The sequence below is a fragment of the Clarias gariepinus genome, chromosome 2 (assembly GCF_024256425.1).
Source record: "Clarias gariepinus isolate MV-2021 ecotype Netherlands chromosome 2, CGAR_prim_01v2, whole genome shotgun sequence".
Classification (NCBI taxonomy): Eukaryota; Metazoa; Chordata; class Actinopteri; order Siluriformes; family Clariidae; genus Clarias; species Clarias gariepinus.
In genome coordinates this window covers 11,490,039-11,505,998 of record NC_071101.1, presented here as the reverse complement: position 1 = coordinate 11,505,998, position 15,960 = coordinate 11,490,039, and the positions used below count along the sequence as shown (strand labels likewise).

At 41.4% G+C, this 15,960-nt stretch overlaps 1 gene segment (V, D, J or C); it reads right to left on the bottom strand.

The window, feature by feature from the left end:
• Positions 1 to 4,647: 4,647 nt before the first annotated feature.
• On the bottom strand, positions 4,648 to 5,668 carry LOC128509438 (immunoglobulin kappa constant-like). The segment is given in 1 exon segment: positions 4,648 to 5,668. A coding segment is annotated over 1 exon segment (381 nt).
• Positions 5,669 to 15,960: the final 10,292 nt, after the last annotated feature.

Below are 15,960 nucleotides of genomic sequence, written 5' to 3'. Positions count from 1 at the left end.
GAAGCATGATAGTTAGTTCAACATAGATATTAGCTAAACACACTCCTAGCCAAACACACACCTATCTACTTACCTGCTCTAGCTAAACACACAAGAAAACAGGGGGACAAGAACCACAATACTCACATACTACACATGACATGACTGAATCAGCTCCACCAACATAGACACACAGAAAATATACAGAAAACATTGCCAATATGAGAGCCCAAGTCAACAGAACTTAAATTAAAATATAAACTAAACAAAGAACTAAACACAAAACAAAACAAAACGCCCACACAAATGACAGTGGTAATAACTAATAATGCTCGACCCAGTTTCCCAGACTAAACAGCTATTTATAGATGGATTAATGGCACTCGCATCACCTGACCGAGGTGCCTTCTGGGAAACTTAGATAGCCAACAAAAACTACAAAGGAAAAACAGCGACCTCAGGGCCCCTACACCTATCAGCTCTCTGACAGTTCACTGTGTTTCCTTTCTCTTCTATAAATGCAACACGCTTTGTACCAGATTTGGCAAACCATCTAAGCATTAGAACTCACCTTTTTAACAACTCTCTTCACTGTGCATAAATAAGCGTCACACCAGGGTAAAGTTATCTCTTTAAAAAAAAAATTTTTGTATAACTTTTTAACTCATTACATCAGTAGCACCAACCTGTTCACAAAGTGTAAGTCGTACAAAAATCAATTACCAATCTGGACGGGACATTTTTAGACTTATTCCTACATTACCGTATATTCATTTTTATTTTTTTCGTATGTAAAAAAATCAGTTGCTTCTGTTTGCCAAAATATAAATACATGATTAATATAAGTCACTGTGATTATGTGTTAATTCATTGCACAGTGTAATACAATACAATATAACAATTACACATTGCAATACAATAGTTACCTTTTCAATTAAATTTCAAATTGCAATAGCGAATATAATATTGCACAATTTAAAAAGGTGTTATTGCACAGTTGCAATAGATTTGATGTATGTTGTGACTGTTATGGAGAACTATTGTGTAACAACATTTCACAGGATAAGCAAACTTTGTGTAGTATTAGAAAACTATCTGACTTTTTCTCCTTATACTATATCAGAGTCACAAAATGGGAAATGAGTTTGAAAAGCATGATGAAATATGTATAAATCATAATTATTAAATTGTCCCTGATGAGCAGGACTCAGGAATGTCATGTGTAGCTTAACAAATTGAGAGAGAGAGCGAGAGAGAGAGAGAGAGAGAGAGAGAGAGAAAGATCTTAACACACTTTATTAAAGAAAAAAATCATAAAATAATTTACATGTTTTCATTTCTTCTTATAAGTCTGGTGTTATTTACATATTTACAGTGTTTTTTGGGGGGAAAACTGTAAGAATCGGTTGATCGGTGTGCGTGTGTGTGTGTGTGTGTGTGTGTGTGTCTGTGTGTGTGCTGAGTTGCGCCCTGGTTCTTCATTCTCCTGTGTTGCGGCTCTCAGGGTCTGACTGCAGGTTTGTCAGTTTTGTGGTGGGTTCTGTTGTGGATGTCTCCTTTTTTTCTCTTCGGTTTGGCTGTAGTGCTCTCTTTAGGTGTCGGTGTGTCTTTGGGCATCGGTGTGTCTTTTGGTGTCATTGGTGGTGTGCAAATTTGTGGCTTCTGTACCTCTTCAGTCAGGTTTTTTCCGTTGGCTGTCCCCGTGCTGCTCCTGCTTTATCATGTACGTGCATGTTATTCACATGTTCTGACGCGTGTCCCTTTTGTTACACAGCGTCACTCACGACTCCGGACGTTTCGTTGATTTCTTTGTCTCTTGTTTATTTTCAACATCAAAGTACAACGGTTGTTACAGTTTCTTGCATAAATCCACTGTAGTCATGACAAGTCGCTTGCTGTGTTCTGTAGCTTACTGTCTCACGGTCAAAAGCTTGTGTTCTTCACATCTTAGCACTCCATCCTGCAGTACTGGCTTCCACATCTGCCATCTCTGGCATTCTTCAGTTTGTGAAGCTTGTCTGAAGATGGCAGATGTGGAAGCCAGTACTGCAGGATGGAGTGCTAAGATGTGGAGAACACACGCTATTGACCGTGAGACAGTAAGCTAAAAGGTTACAATAAAATTAGTTTTTGTAACTGTAATCTATCGAAGCTACAGAACACAGCAAGCGACTTGTCGTGACTACAGTGGATTCTTGCCGAATTGCCCCCTAAGCTGCCCGGCTGCACAACCCAGTACAGACAGCCTGCCTTTTATGTCTGATATCGCCTGCAGTCAAAGCACTTCAGTTGCTCCAAGGTGGCAAAAACTATGAAGCAGGTCTCCCCCTCTTTACAGTAGAATTTTCCATTAAGTGTTCCTTTTATGTCGTTCAAAACCATTAAAATCTGCTAGCAGAAAGGCAGAACGTGGGGCAAACAAATTTATTGAAGCAGGCCAGCTCCTTCATAATTTCTTCGTTCTAATAAATAGGGGCACATTTGATATTACGACTCGTGTTGTGGCGATAGACAGAGGGGTAACTTGAACCGCTAAGCCTCTTACACATACTCCCCCTTTTTGTTTGTGTACTCGCAAGGTTTATCTTGGTTTAAACCACCACCACTGCTTTGTTTATCCGGGAGGCAGAGTAGATGTTCTCACACCTGACCTGCTCTCCACCACTAGCAGCACCTCCTCCACCTCTACTCCGTCCTCCACCACACACCTACAGTAATGCCATGTCGGAGAGACAGTGTCTTTTGACCAGCCTCAGAGGCCATGATGCCCCACTCACTCTCTCTCTCTCACTATAAACTTTTAACTTTTTTTTTTTATTAGTAACATTTACTAATAAAAATAAATAAATAAATAAATTGGGGGGGAAATGTCAGTCTTTCTACAACTTGGCAAATCGCTGAACAGCCATCCAAGCGCTCTCCTCACACCCAGCACAGAGAGAGAGAGAGAGAGAGAGAGAGAAAGAGAGAGAGAGAGAACAGGTAGTTATGATCACAGTCGCATGTATTAGCTGACTTTTTCACTGTTTGTCAAAAATTCTTCATGGTTTCTTTTTTTAACAGGGTTTAGGTCCTATTTTTTGAGACCTTTTATTTCTTCTTTCTGTATGTTTGATAGTTTTACTTGTGCAGTTTAAAACTGTGCCATTTCTGCTTTGCCATGTGACTACCTGTGTTTTGAATTTGACTAAGGATCTGTCTACATGATATGTGTTTGTCAGTGCCTCGACCCCTATTAGGGAACAGGACTACAAAAATAAGAAGATCCATAAAAAGTAATAAAAAAGCAACTAAACAAATAAATATAATATTCCTGATCCACTGCAGTGACGAGTGTTCAGAGCTCCACATGTATCAACACAGAAAGAGTAATACATCAGGGTCTGAAACAACAGTATATCATCACATTAAGGGCAAAGGGCACAGGATTGAGGATTAGAATGTTTGACTTTTGGACAGAGAAGATAGATTCAAGAGAGGGGCTAGAAGGAGCCGTCTATGTACAAGTGATAAATATATTTTTTCACAGAGGTAGAGATCTTAGGCTCAACCTGTCTCATATTTTTCATGCTGGTCCACCAGGAAAGCCTCCCTTAAAAAAACCCTTACTCTCTCCGGTCGTTACATCTTAACGACTCTCCCTAATCCCACTCTATTGCAGTTTCTTCTAAACAGTTTTCATGCGGGAGCAAGTTTATTCCCTATAATATTTTTTATTTTAAATGGAGCTACATTATTTAAAGTATAATATAATGTTTACTCTAAGCATTCAGTCACCTGATCGAGTTCTCTGGGGTCAGACAGTGATCCAGTCATAGCTGATAACTCTGACAGATCACTAAGAAATCTCTGTGCAGTAGTTGATGTGAATGTATGTTTAATGTGGTAGCACAGCAACATACATACATTATTAATGAAACACTTTAAATGAGATGAGATGTTCTAAGATTACTTCAGACAGTAAAAATGTCTCTTCTTTTTCTTTCAGCTGCTCCCACTAGGGGTCGCCACAGCGGACCATTTGTCTCCATCTGACTCTGTCTACCACATCTTACTTTTTCACTCCAACCTCCTGCATGTCCTCCCTCACCACATCCATGTGGAAATGTCACTATATTTTCTAAATTTAATCTGAAGGGTGTGACCAGCTTTATAAGTGTGTCCAGTTATGCACTGATTCATTTATACTGAGTCCAGAATGGACATAAACACTGTTCCCAGAAGGTCTACTGGATTCTGAGGTAAAAGAAAGTCAGAAGCTGATTTTCAGTTTAAATTCAGTGTACAGTTTTGACACAAGTAGGAATGGATGAGGATCTGAACTCCTCCATCTTATTAATATAAAATAAGTCTTTACCTGTCAGTTCACTCAAGCATAAACCCTGCAGTAAAGAAAGAGATGAAAGCAGCTTCCTGCTCCACACCCAGCTAAACACACAGAGTCAGTGTTAAGCAGTAAATCAGAGAGCAGTGTAGAGGAAGTGAGATTCACATGAAGACGGCTGAGTGATCCTCTTTCTCCCAGAATAGAGCAGCACTTTCACCAGATGTTCAAGTTTCTTCAGCCAAACTCACTGAAGCACAACACACAGCACTAAATCTACAGCTAAACACACTCTCTCATCACACTGATAATGACTATTAACTAGAATAAAAGAAGACACAATGTCCAAAATGAAGCTTTATTTCAGCAGAGCAAAACTACAGGAAGAGCAACAGGACAGTGAAGAGAGTAAAGACAGAAATGTCAGCATTGTGTAGAACTGAAACTCTATTTTAGTTGGATGTGTAAGCAGCTCAGTGTTAAATTCTATCTTGGAGCTGTTAGTCTTCACACTGGCTCTTTCTGAACGTGACCGGATGATTGACACCAGCATGGGAGACTGTACAGACAAACTCCTCCCCCTTTTCCCAGACTGCTTTGCTGAGGGTCAGGGTGCTGCTGCGTGTGTAACCGTCCTTCTTCTGTTCTTCTGCGCTGGTCAGAACCTGGTCCTTCACCTCTGAGCCGTCCACTCTCCAGCTCACCAGCGCCCCCTGTGGAGAGTAGGCAGACAGCAGGCAGAGCAGTGAGGCGGATCCCTCAGACAGCTGCAGAGAGGAGGGAGGGAGCAGAGACACGGAGGGCTTCACCGTGGGACCGGCTGGAGAAGACAAACACACAATAAACACACATTTACACACACTTACACAACATTTACTCATTACTGCTTATTCACATGACTGCAGTTCAGTAGAACTACTCAGCAGGAGAAGATTTACTAGTTACTGGTTATATTGTGGAGCGACTCAGACTTTGATCAGCTTTATTCTGTGTTAAACACTTCTTACTGATGTGTAATATAAAGTGCTCCCTGTGTGATAGTAGTAAATGGATCTGATTACACAAATGTTCATTGTTTAACACAAACACACAGCAGCATTCGTCTGTATTTTACATCAGCACAGAGACTTTAGAACAATTTACACTAAACTTCAGATATGAAACAGTGACCAGGTTTAAACTCACGGACACACAGAGTATTTATTATATCTTCATTATTCACTCATTTATTATTTTACTATTTTACAGTAAAGAATTACTTATAAATAAATTACTGATAACTAGACACAAAATGTTTTATTTAACTTATGTAAATAATGAGCGGAAGTTATTTTTCCTTACTTTTAGACTCCTAAAAGAAGTAAAAGTGACTTACCAATGATGAGTTTGGTTCCTCCACCGAAAGTGTACCACAGTGATACATTCTATTGAAACCGTCGTACAAAAACTTCTGTTACACTACAGTGACCACACACACACACACACACACACACACACACACACACACACACACATTTCCATAAAGAGAGGTTCCACTTTGCATTAGCAGCACATGCTTCAGTGCTCTGGGAGTGTTTATAGCGCTGTGACTTTAACACTTCATGACTGAGAGCTGCTGCTACAGCAACTTCACCCACAGCTACCATGACTTTGATCCCCGTCTTCATCTGGACACTGATCCTCTGGACTCAAGGTCAGACACTGATTTAGATTTTATCTCTACAATCATCTCTTTATACAAATACACGTTTTTATGTTTTATAATGTTTCAGTTTCATGGTGAATTATAATATATATTTATACAGAGTGCAGAGGTCAAGTCACAGTAACTCAGACTCCTGCAGTGAAATCTGCTCGTCCAGGAGAAACAGTCACCATCAACTGTAGAACCAGTCAGGCAGTGTACAAGTACTCTAATGGTGACTGGTTACACTGGTATCAGCAGAAACCTGGAGAAGCTCCTAAACTCCTCATTAAACTTGTAAATCAGCTACAGTCAGGTTTTCCAGCTCGTTTCAGTGGCAGTGGATCTGGATCTGATTTCACTCTGACCATCAGTGGAGTCCAGACTGAAGATGCAGCAGATTACTACTGTCAGAGTGGACATAGCATCTCTGGCTACTGGTTCACACAGTGTTATAGAGTCGTACAAAAACCTCCCTCAGTCAGATTGTAGAGAGACTGCACTGCTGCAGCTGGGAGCGACTGCAGGTGCTGAGTTGGAGGATGTGATACGACACAATGACACTCTGTGGAGGAGAGGAACCACACCACACTAACTCACAACTTACATTAGAAATCTCTCAATAATCATAATACCACACTGCACTCACTCCACCCCATGGCCACTACTGTACAATTAATACTTCTATCGATTCATAAATGTTTCTGCTCCTTTTTCTCATGACTGAAACTGTTTGGTGAATAATCTTCTGTTTTGTTTAGTCTCTATCACTCATCCTACCCATATTACAGTCTCAGATGCTGACCTGATATCAGTCAACGTTAATAATCTTCTCCCAGCTTTAGTTGTGTTTTTCTTGTCCTTTTCAGGACACGCTTCAGCCCTGCTCTGGATTCTCCCTCAGTCACTGGTGTAACTCCTCCTGTCCTCACAGACTCGCTCTTAACATTTGGGAATTAAACTAGTGTTCCGTCTCTCCCCTTCCTGATAAGACTGAGCCCTGCTTTACTTCATAGTATTATGTGACACCATATATTCTGTCTTATTTTCATGCTTTTTCTGCATTTTCTCATACAGATCTTCTACCGTCTCATCTTACCATTTCATTCTAATCTAATATAAAATTCAAATTATTACCCATAAATCATTGTTTTTAGCTCTGAGATCTCATTTTCTTTCTTTTTATTGTGTAACCCCCTTTAGTCAAGCCTCCAGTTCTCCTGACTCCCGACTCTCTCTCTTGAACTTCTATATCCTGAGATTTAACAACTCTCCTACAAAACACACTAATGTAAACCTTTTGGATCTGACCATCCATCCTTCACCAGCATGAGACATCAGTGTTATCCCACTTCACTTTTCACACTATTACTTAGTATTCTGCACTCTTCTTCTCCCTGCTCTTCCTACAAGTAACTATACCTCTCCCTCACCCCCTCAATCCTTCCCTCCTTCTTTTCTTTCCCTGTCTCTTTCAGCATCCAATGTTTCTATGTGAATCTCAGTGTGTTTTCTCAGTGCTCTTCAGCCTTGAACTAAATTACAGCAAGTCTGAGTTGCTGTATATTACTAGAGATGCATTACTATGATGTATTTTGTGATTGTTGGGAGAACTGTTGTGTAACAATATCTGGCAGGACAATCAAACGTTGGGTAGTTTTACAAAACTAGCTAACTTTCTCTCCTGATGCTCACTCACTTCCTCAAATATCGTCTATACTGCCTTATCCTGTCTTCAGGGTGCAGAGGACTTCCAGGATCGCAGTTCCAGTGAAGATGACTTAGGGCACAAGGCGGGGTACACCCTGGACAGTACAGTGCAGGACACACAGACTCATTCACACACTAAATGCAATTTTGGGAACACTAATTAGCATAATCTGCAGGTCTTTGTACTGTGGGAAGAAACCAAAGTATGCGGAGGAAACCCACCAAGCACTGAGAGAACATGCAAACTTAAACCCGGACCCTGGATGTGCAAAGCGGCAGTGCTAACCACAACACCACCATGCCGCCTCTCTTATGATATCTCATCACATTTTTTTTTATTGTCCTGGCCCACAGGTGATGGAATAAACATCCTCTAAAAAACTGAACATCTGCAGCACTATCAGGCTTCAAACAAAGAACTTTATTCAGTCACAAAGCGCTTAAATAAACACTAATAAAAAACTTCATCTTGTGCTATTGTTTTCTTTCTGCACTAATATTAACTCCTCTCTAACAGGAATTTAGCCTCATAATATTTTATTAGTTTATGAGCATGTGTTTTATTGTAAACCACCAAATCACATGTACGTCTGTAAGTCACTCTGGATAAGGGGATGTGTCCAGTACTGTAGATGTAAATATGCTCAAGAGACAGTGCAATACTACTTATTGTGCTGCGGTTCAGGTTTTGCTCCTGTTTGATGGTTTATTGAGTCAGGAATCACGTAGCATTAAGGTGTTGTTTTAATGTGATCTGATTTCTCCAGCTGATGTCCCAGTTTTATACATGACCTCTGACCACTTTTTTCTTGTCTTTATAGAAGTTTTATTATCAGTTTGTCTCACCTGTGTCTTGTTTTTTTGTCATCCTGATACACTTTGCTGCTATTCTGTTAAATTTGTAAGGGAAGATATAGATACTGCATTTGGTAGTTTTTTTGCTGCATTAACACATTCAAAATTGGATGAAAGTTATACACAGCATTCCTGTACATATACGCTGAGTAGTTAAGTCATGATCTCTGGGCTTAATGATGCTAACCGACTCATCACTACATGACCAGAACTAAATAAAGATTAAATATCAGTTCAAGCTCTTTCTTCTGTTCTTTTTCCACTTTAATTTTTATTGCATTTTTAGTGCGTCCCAACTGTTACGTTCAAATGCATTTTTCCAAATAGCAGAAAAGGCTAATTTCAGTCAGATATGACATGCAATTTCAATAACAAGCAAATAAGATAAAAAAAAAAAACTAAACAAACAAACAAAAAAAAACAAATAAGAACAGAGCCTGTGGTGAGAATACTGTAGAAAAAGTAAAAACATGGTGCATACAAAAAGGAAAGACAATTGGGTATAAAAGATTAGGCACAGTTGACATATATGCCTAAAACTTTGGCTAGTACAGTCTAAGAGCCAGTGCCCCTATGATTTGTCAAAGTAAAGATTCCATTTTTGCCATCTGTTGGCATACATGTCCGCCTCCAAACGTATCACACCAGTCATATGTTCCAACGTCCTTTCCTGAATGACCTCAAGCCATTGTTGCTGTTTAGGTGAATCAGGCTTATACCAGCTTCTGGTTATGGTTTTCCTTGCTGCTGTTAGGTATCGCTGTTTTTACCAGGTATCGGTCCTCCTGAAGTGTAACCAGTGAAATATGACCCAAGTACAAGACGATGCATGAAAATGGGATCTCATATCCAAGTCCGTTGTTAGGGTTAAATGTACATTTTTCCAAAATTGCTTCAGTTTTTCACATCTCTAAAAAAATGTGTGTGCGGTGTGCTAAGCAGCCACATTTACTGCTGATTTTAGGTGTAATAAAGAATCGTACTAAATTCTTCCAATTGAATACCCTCAATTGTTGTGAGCTTGTGGAGGAATGTTGAACTTCACACATATCAAACCATACATCTGGTAGAATTTCTACATTTAATTCTTTTTCCTACCTTGATTTAAGGTATAATGTTGGGTTGGCCTTACTTTCCATAATACTTACGTAAAACATGGAGATTATTTTTGCACATTTACTATTTGATTAGTATGCATTCATCATAAACTTCACAACTAATTTTGTGTGAAGTTTCCATTTTTATTTCTCTGTTAAAGTAATCTCTGAATTGTATGTACCTAAATAAGTCCCGATTAGTGAGAAAAAAAAGTCTTTGAGTGTTTGGAAAGTCAGTAATTTCTCATTTTCCACTACTGTACATATTGCTCTAATGCCTTTTGTTGCCCATTGTTTAAATGTGGCATCACTTTCGCCTGGTTTAAATTGAGTATCAAAGGCTATCCATCAAAGTACTTTTTGGTCTTTGCTTAATTTAAATTGTCTAGCAAATTCAAACCAAAACTCCACTGCTCCAGAAGTTATTGAATCCAATTGACTTTTGACTACTGAGGAGATTTCATTTTTTCCAAGAACTGACTGAATCTGATAACCAACCATATATGTCTCAATTCCCTTCCATCTAGCAAAATAATTGTTGTTACACCAAAGAAAAAGGGGATGGAACTGAGCCTCATAAAAGTAATCATTAAGATTAGGCAGGGCCAATCCACCTTTGTGCTTGGCCAACTGGAGTGTTGTGTATCTTATTCCGGGCTTCTTTCCATCCCAAATAAACCTGGAAATTAGTTTGTCCCAGATTGTAAACTGCTGTCTAGGTATCTCTACTGGCAAAGCTTGAAAGAGGTATAGCGATCTAGGTGATATGTTTGTTTTGATTACGTTAATCTTACTGGCAAAATCTAATGGATAGGTAGACCACCGTTCCACATCGCTTATAATGTTCTGGTAAATCACATTATAGTTTGCACCATACAAGCTACTCAGGTTTTTTGTAATAATCACCCATGAATATTTTATTTTCTACCATGTCCCATCTTAAATTATATCTATATCTGATTTCCTCAGAAGGTTTGTCATAAAATGACAAAAGTTGTGTCTTCGCAATAATTAGTTTTTAAACAGCAAAGAAGTTAAATTCATCAAGGATTTCCATTAGTGCGGGAAGAGTAGCCTCAGGATCTGTTAAATAGATCAAGACATCATCCGCAAATAAACTAATTAAATGATCTTTATGTCACGAACCTGCACAACCAACCTCGCACATCCAGGTCATAACTCCACCAAAGGTCTTCCACAATCCCTGAGTTAATTACCTGAGCGCACCTGCTACTAATCCGGCATTCTACCCTCGGCTTTAAAAGGACGCCGAAAGCTCCACTCATTGCCGATGTATCTTACTCGCGTGCCTATTGTCTCGTTTCCTTAGTGATCTTTCTTAGTGCTTCAATTCTGTGTTTCGACCTTGCCCGTTTTCTGGATTCTGTCTTGTGTCTAGCCCTTTGGAATATCCTTCAGTGTTTTTTCGCCTACGTGTATGACCTCGCAAGCCTACTGGACCTCGGATAAAGTACTCACGTCTTGGATTTCTTCTCCCCCTCGCTGCTGGAACTCTGGATACCGAACCGTGCCTGGTAAAAACGACTCTTCTCGTCCCTCGCTTCACTTTCTCTGCGAACTCGGCTTTCTTTCGGCGACACGAGCACTTCCATGTTCGCGGACTTTAGGAGAGCGCTTGCGCTGCGCGCCGGACCTCCGCGCTCATCAAGAAAATCACACTGCTGCTTTTCACCTTGCATCCTTTGTGTGTTTAGCGTCTTTCAAATCATTCACGGCGAAGATGAGAAGGGTATTTGACTGCTCCCACTTGGGCAGAGAGGCAGCCAGACATCTGCTGGAGCTCCATCAAGGTTCTCGTTCTACATACGATTATGCCATTGAGTTCCGTACTCTGGAAGAATCCAATCCGGTTCCTGTCTTTATTGTGGCCAGATTGGTCACTATCGTCTCCAGTGCCCGTTAAAAGCAAAGCCCCTCCGGTGAACCTAGGGGCTCTGGAGGGGCCTGCCACTAACCATTTCCCTAGCCCACGTCCCCTTCTCCCAGCCATTATCGTAGCGCAAGGGAGGTTTCACAGGATCTCAGCTTTAATCGACTCTGCATCTGATCAGAACTTAATTTCCGCCTCAAAAGTTCAGGAACTTAATCTCCCAACACAAACTGTTGGAGAACCCATTAGCCGTTCTGGCCCTCGATGGGACCCGTCTGCCAGTTATCATCCAGCGTACCGCCCCGATAACCCTACAGATCTCTGGTAACCACACTGAGGAGACCTCCTTCCTGGTCATGAGGAACGCCCACTTCTCTCTGGTTCTCGGATGCCCCTGGTTGACTCGTCATAACCCCCGCATCGACTGGGCCAAGAACATCATTCAAGAATGGAGCCCTTTGTGTCTTTCATCCTGTCTCAGGTCAGCTCACGTTCCCCCACTTACGTCCTCCAACAAGAAAGAGTTCCCTGACCTCTCAGCCATCCCTCCTGACTATGCCGACTTCAAACAGGTCTTCAGCAAATCGCGGGCTCTCTCTCTGCCACCCCACAGACCTTACGACTGTGCCATTGACCTCCTCCCGGGTTCTATGCCCCCACGGGGAAGGTTGTATTTACTTTCATTACATGAGAGGGAGGCCATGGACAGGTATATCACAGAATCTTTGGCCGTCCTCATCCCCCGCCTGGGCGGGATTCATCTTTGTGGCTAAAAAAGACAAGACATTGTCCGTGCATTGATTACCGAGGACTAAACGAAATAACCATCAAAAATCGCTATTCTCTTCCCCTAATGTCAACGGCCTTCGATCTCCCGCAGGGAGCTAATACTTTCACCAAACTCTTTCTTGGCTTCGCCAACTTTTACCGTCGATTCATCAAGAACTACAGCACCATAGCAGGTCCACTCATCACTCTCACCTCCACTAAGACCCCTTTTCAGTGGTCCAAACAGACAGAGGAGTCATTGTCTAGATTAAAGAATCTGTTCACTTCAGCACCCAATCTCACAGCCAGACCCTGCTCTCCAGATTGTTGTAGAAGTAGATGCCTCAGATTCCGGGGTGGGAGCTGTCCTATCTCAGAGAGCTCGATCAGATGGCAAACTGCATCCCTGCTGTTTTTTCTCTCGTCGTCTCTCAGTCACAGAAAGGAACTATGGGATTGGTGATCAGGAGTTACTAGCAATAAAGCTGGCGCTAGAAGAATGGAGACACTGGCTTGGGTTCCGAGATCCCTTTTCTCATCTAGACGGATCATAAAAATCTCGAATATCTCAGATCAGCCAAGCGCCTTAACGCTCGTCAAGCCAGATGGTCCTTATTTTTCTCCCGCTTCAACTTCTTCCTATCCTTCCGGCCAGTAAGCAAGAACACCAAGCCCGATGCTCTCTCCCGTCAGTTTGTCTCGATCACAGATGACACCCCTATCTCCACCATCCTGCCGCCACAATGTATTATTGGAGCTACCTCCCTCAACATTGAGGCCCAAGTTAAGCAGGCATTGGAACAGGTACCCAGTTTCCCAAAGGCACCCCTGGGTAGACTATTTTTACCACCAGTAGCTCGCCCCCAAGTCCTGGACCAGCAACAAACCACCAGCAGGCCTCCTCAGACCATTTCCAGTGCCCCATAGACCTTGGTCCCACATTGCCTTAGATCACGTCACGGGACTCCCAGATTCTGTTGGTTATAATTGTATTTTGACCATTGTTGACCGCTTTTCCAAGGCTGTCCACTTTGTTCCCCTGGTTAAACTCCCCTCCGCCAAGGAAACAGCTGAATTACTCATCCAACACCCCAGTTCTCTGCCCAGTTTTGGACGGCATTCTGTAAATTACTGGCAGCCACTCCCAGCCGGTCATCTGGCTACCATCCTGAGACTAATGGCCAGACCGAAAGAGCCAATCAGGACCTTGGGACAGCAATTCGATGCATGATGTCCAAGGACCCACGCTCCTGAAGCCGAATGTTACCATGGGTCGAGTATGCACACGATTCTCTACCCACAGCAGCTACAGGCCTCTCCCCTTAACAGTGTTGTCTAGGCTACGAGCCTCCCTTATTTCCATCCCAAGAGGATGAGGTGGCAGTTCCCTCTGCCCAGACTTTCATGCGTCGTTGCAAGAGGACCTGGCTACGAGCGAGAGCTAAGCTTCGAAATTCAATATCTCAGTTCAAGCATCAGGCTGATCGCCGCCGTTCCACAGCCCCTACCTACTGCGTAGGACAGAGAGTCATGCTCGCCACTCGCAACATCCCCATCAAGACACACTCCCGCAAGATCGCTCGCAGGTTCATTGGGCCATTCACCATAGTCAAGATCATTAACCCCTGCGCAGTCAGACTGCTCCTAACGTCCACTATGCGACCCATAGTATCATGCCCACTAAGTCATAGCCCCACCTCCTCCCTCGTCACTAGGGGCTTCCCCAGGTCCTCAGTCACTAAGCACACACACACACACACACACACACACACACACACACAAACACACAAACACCTCCTCCCTTTTCCACTCTTACTGCTCTGATATTCTAAACTTCTCTGGATTCTAATAAAATCTTATACGAAGGAACTGTTTGCTATTGGGTTCACTCCTATTCATCTCCGCCTGTGACACTTTATGTCCTATCGTAACGCCTTTTATTTGTTCATGTTAATGGATTGCCTGGGCCAGTGGTTCAATATAAACAGCAAATAAAGTGGGACTGAGGCAGCAACCCTGTCTAGTTCCTCTTTGTAAACTAAACAATGGAGATAATGACCCATTAATTTTTATTTTGGCTGTTGGTTGTTGGTAAAGAGATCTAATTATATTTACAAAATGTTTATTGAAGGCGAATTTATCCAAAGTTTGATCAAGAAATTCCCAATTGACCCGATCAAAGGCCTTTTTGACGTCAAGGCTTAGTAATACTGCTGTGTTTTTTCCCTTTCTATTTTATCCATCAGATGTACAGATGTGGCCATTAAGACTGCGCGTGTTTTCCCGCGAGACGCCGCAATTTAGCGTGCGGCGTGCCGCGACTTGCCGTAAGCAACATTCGGGAATTTAAATAAATGTGTTGTGCTTTACTGAATATCCGCCAGATGGCGCATGGAAGGACTTTATCTAAAAGCCGGACCAAGTACTGTACAACGAAGAACCGTGTATAATTACTTAGCCTAAAACAATATTGTTTCCAATGCTGAAGCAAGCATGAATTTTATTTTGCTTTACAACAGATCTTTCATGATAAATGTGTGTATATGTGCTTCATATTATTTTCATAATAATGAAATGAGATGCCCAAATTCATGCTTTAAAATTCTTAAAAAGTTTCTTATATATTTTTTTTAATGTTTTAACAGGGACAAAACAGTGAAAGACATGGCAATGTCTCGGTTTAAATGGTATTGAAATTAATTAAATTTCCTGATAGTAGGCAATCTGATAGTCTTAACTATGCGAATGTCCTGATTCGTGAATATGCCAACATATCTTATTTAAAACGTAAAAATGTGTCGACATCATCAGAACTTCTTCGGGCTTTTTATAATAATCATCATATTTGCTGTTTGTGTCCAGCATTTAATAATTATTTCATTCATTATTTAACCACGGCTGGAAATAATAGCTGGAATGTGATGTGATTGTGAATTTATGACTGAAATAAAGCTGTTAGTCTTTTGTAAAGTACTTTCAGCGTTTTTATCAAAGGGTTGATAAACGTGTGTTGTACAGTATATACACCGCGACAGCGGGCTCAGTTACTTACTTCTCATCTTTCATGTAGGTCTGCTTGGACTTATTAATTCGTTTAAACACCTCAAAAATGCGTGTGTATACAGCTCAAAACCTCCATCAGTTATTAAAGATAGCATCTGTTTAGAAAAAATGCCCCAGTGATTTCTGAGCTTCAGGAAATCTCCCGGCGCTCTGCGCATAACACCGGGCCAACTCATGTCGAAAAGAATTTTTACTAAACGTGGGCTATTGTTTTTTTACTTATAATATTTGTTAATTTAATTTAAATGGTCCTGAGCCCAATGGTTTGGGCTCAGGACTTCGATTTGGCATCGTGATTCTCCTCTTTAATTTACTCCATAGTTTTAATCAGCGCTCAGCCGCATGCATGAAGTTTTCCAGAGCGCACCGGCAGAAGTAGACTAATGATTATGAACACGTCGGGAAAACAGCAAGCAGACTGACTCTGACCATTTAAAAAAACGTTTGCGTTCATTTTCTGACGCGCTCAAGTTCACCAAAAACAATACAGAACAGCGCAGCTTATTTGCTTTCAAACATTTACAAAATCACAACGTTTTTTCGTTATTGTGAGTGCGCTTAAATAAAAGTTGAGTCTTATAAAGGCATG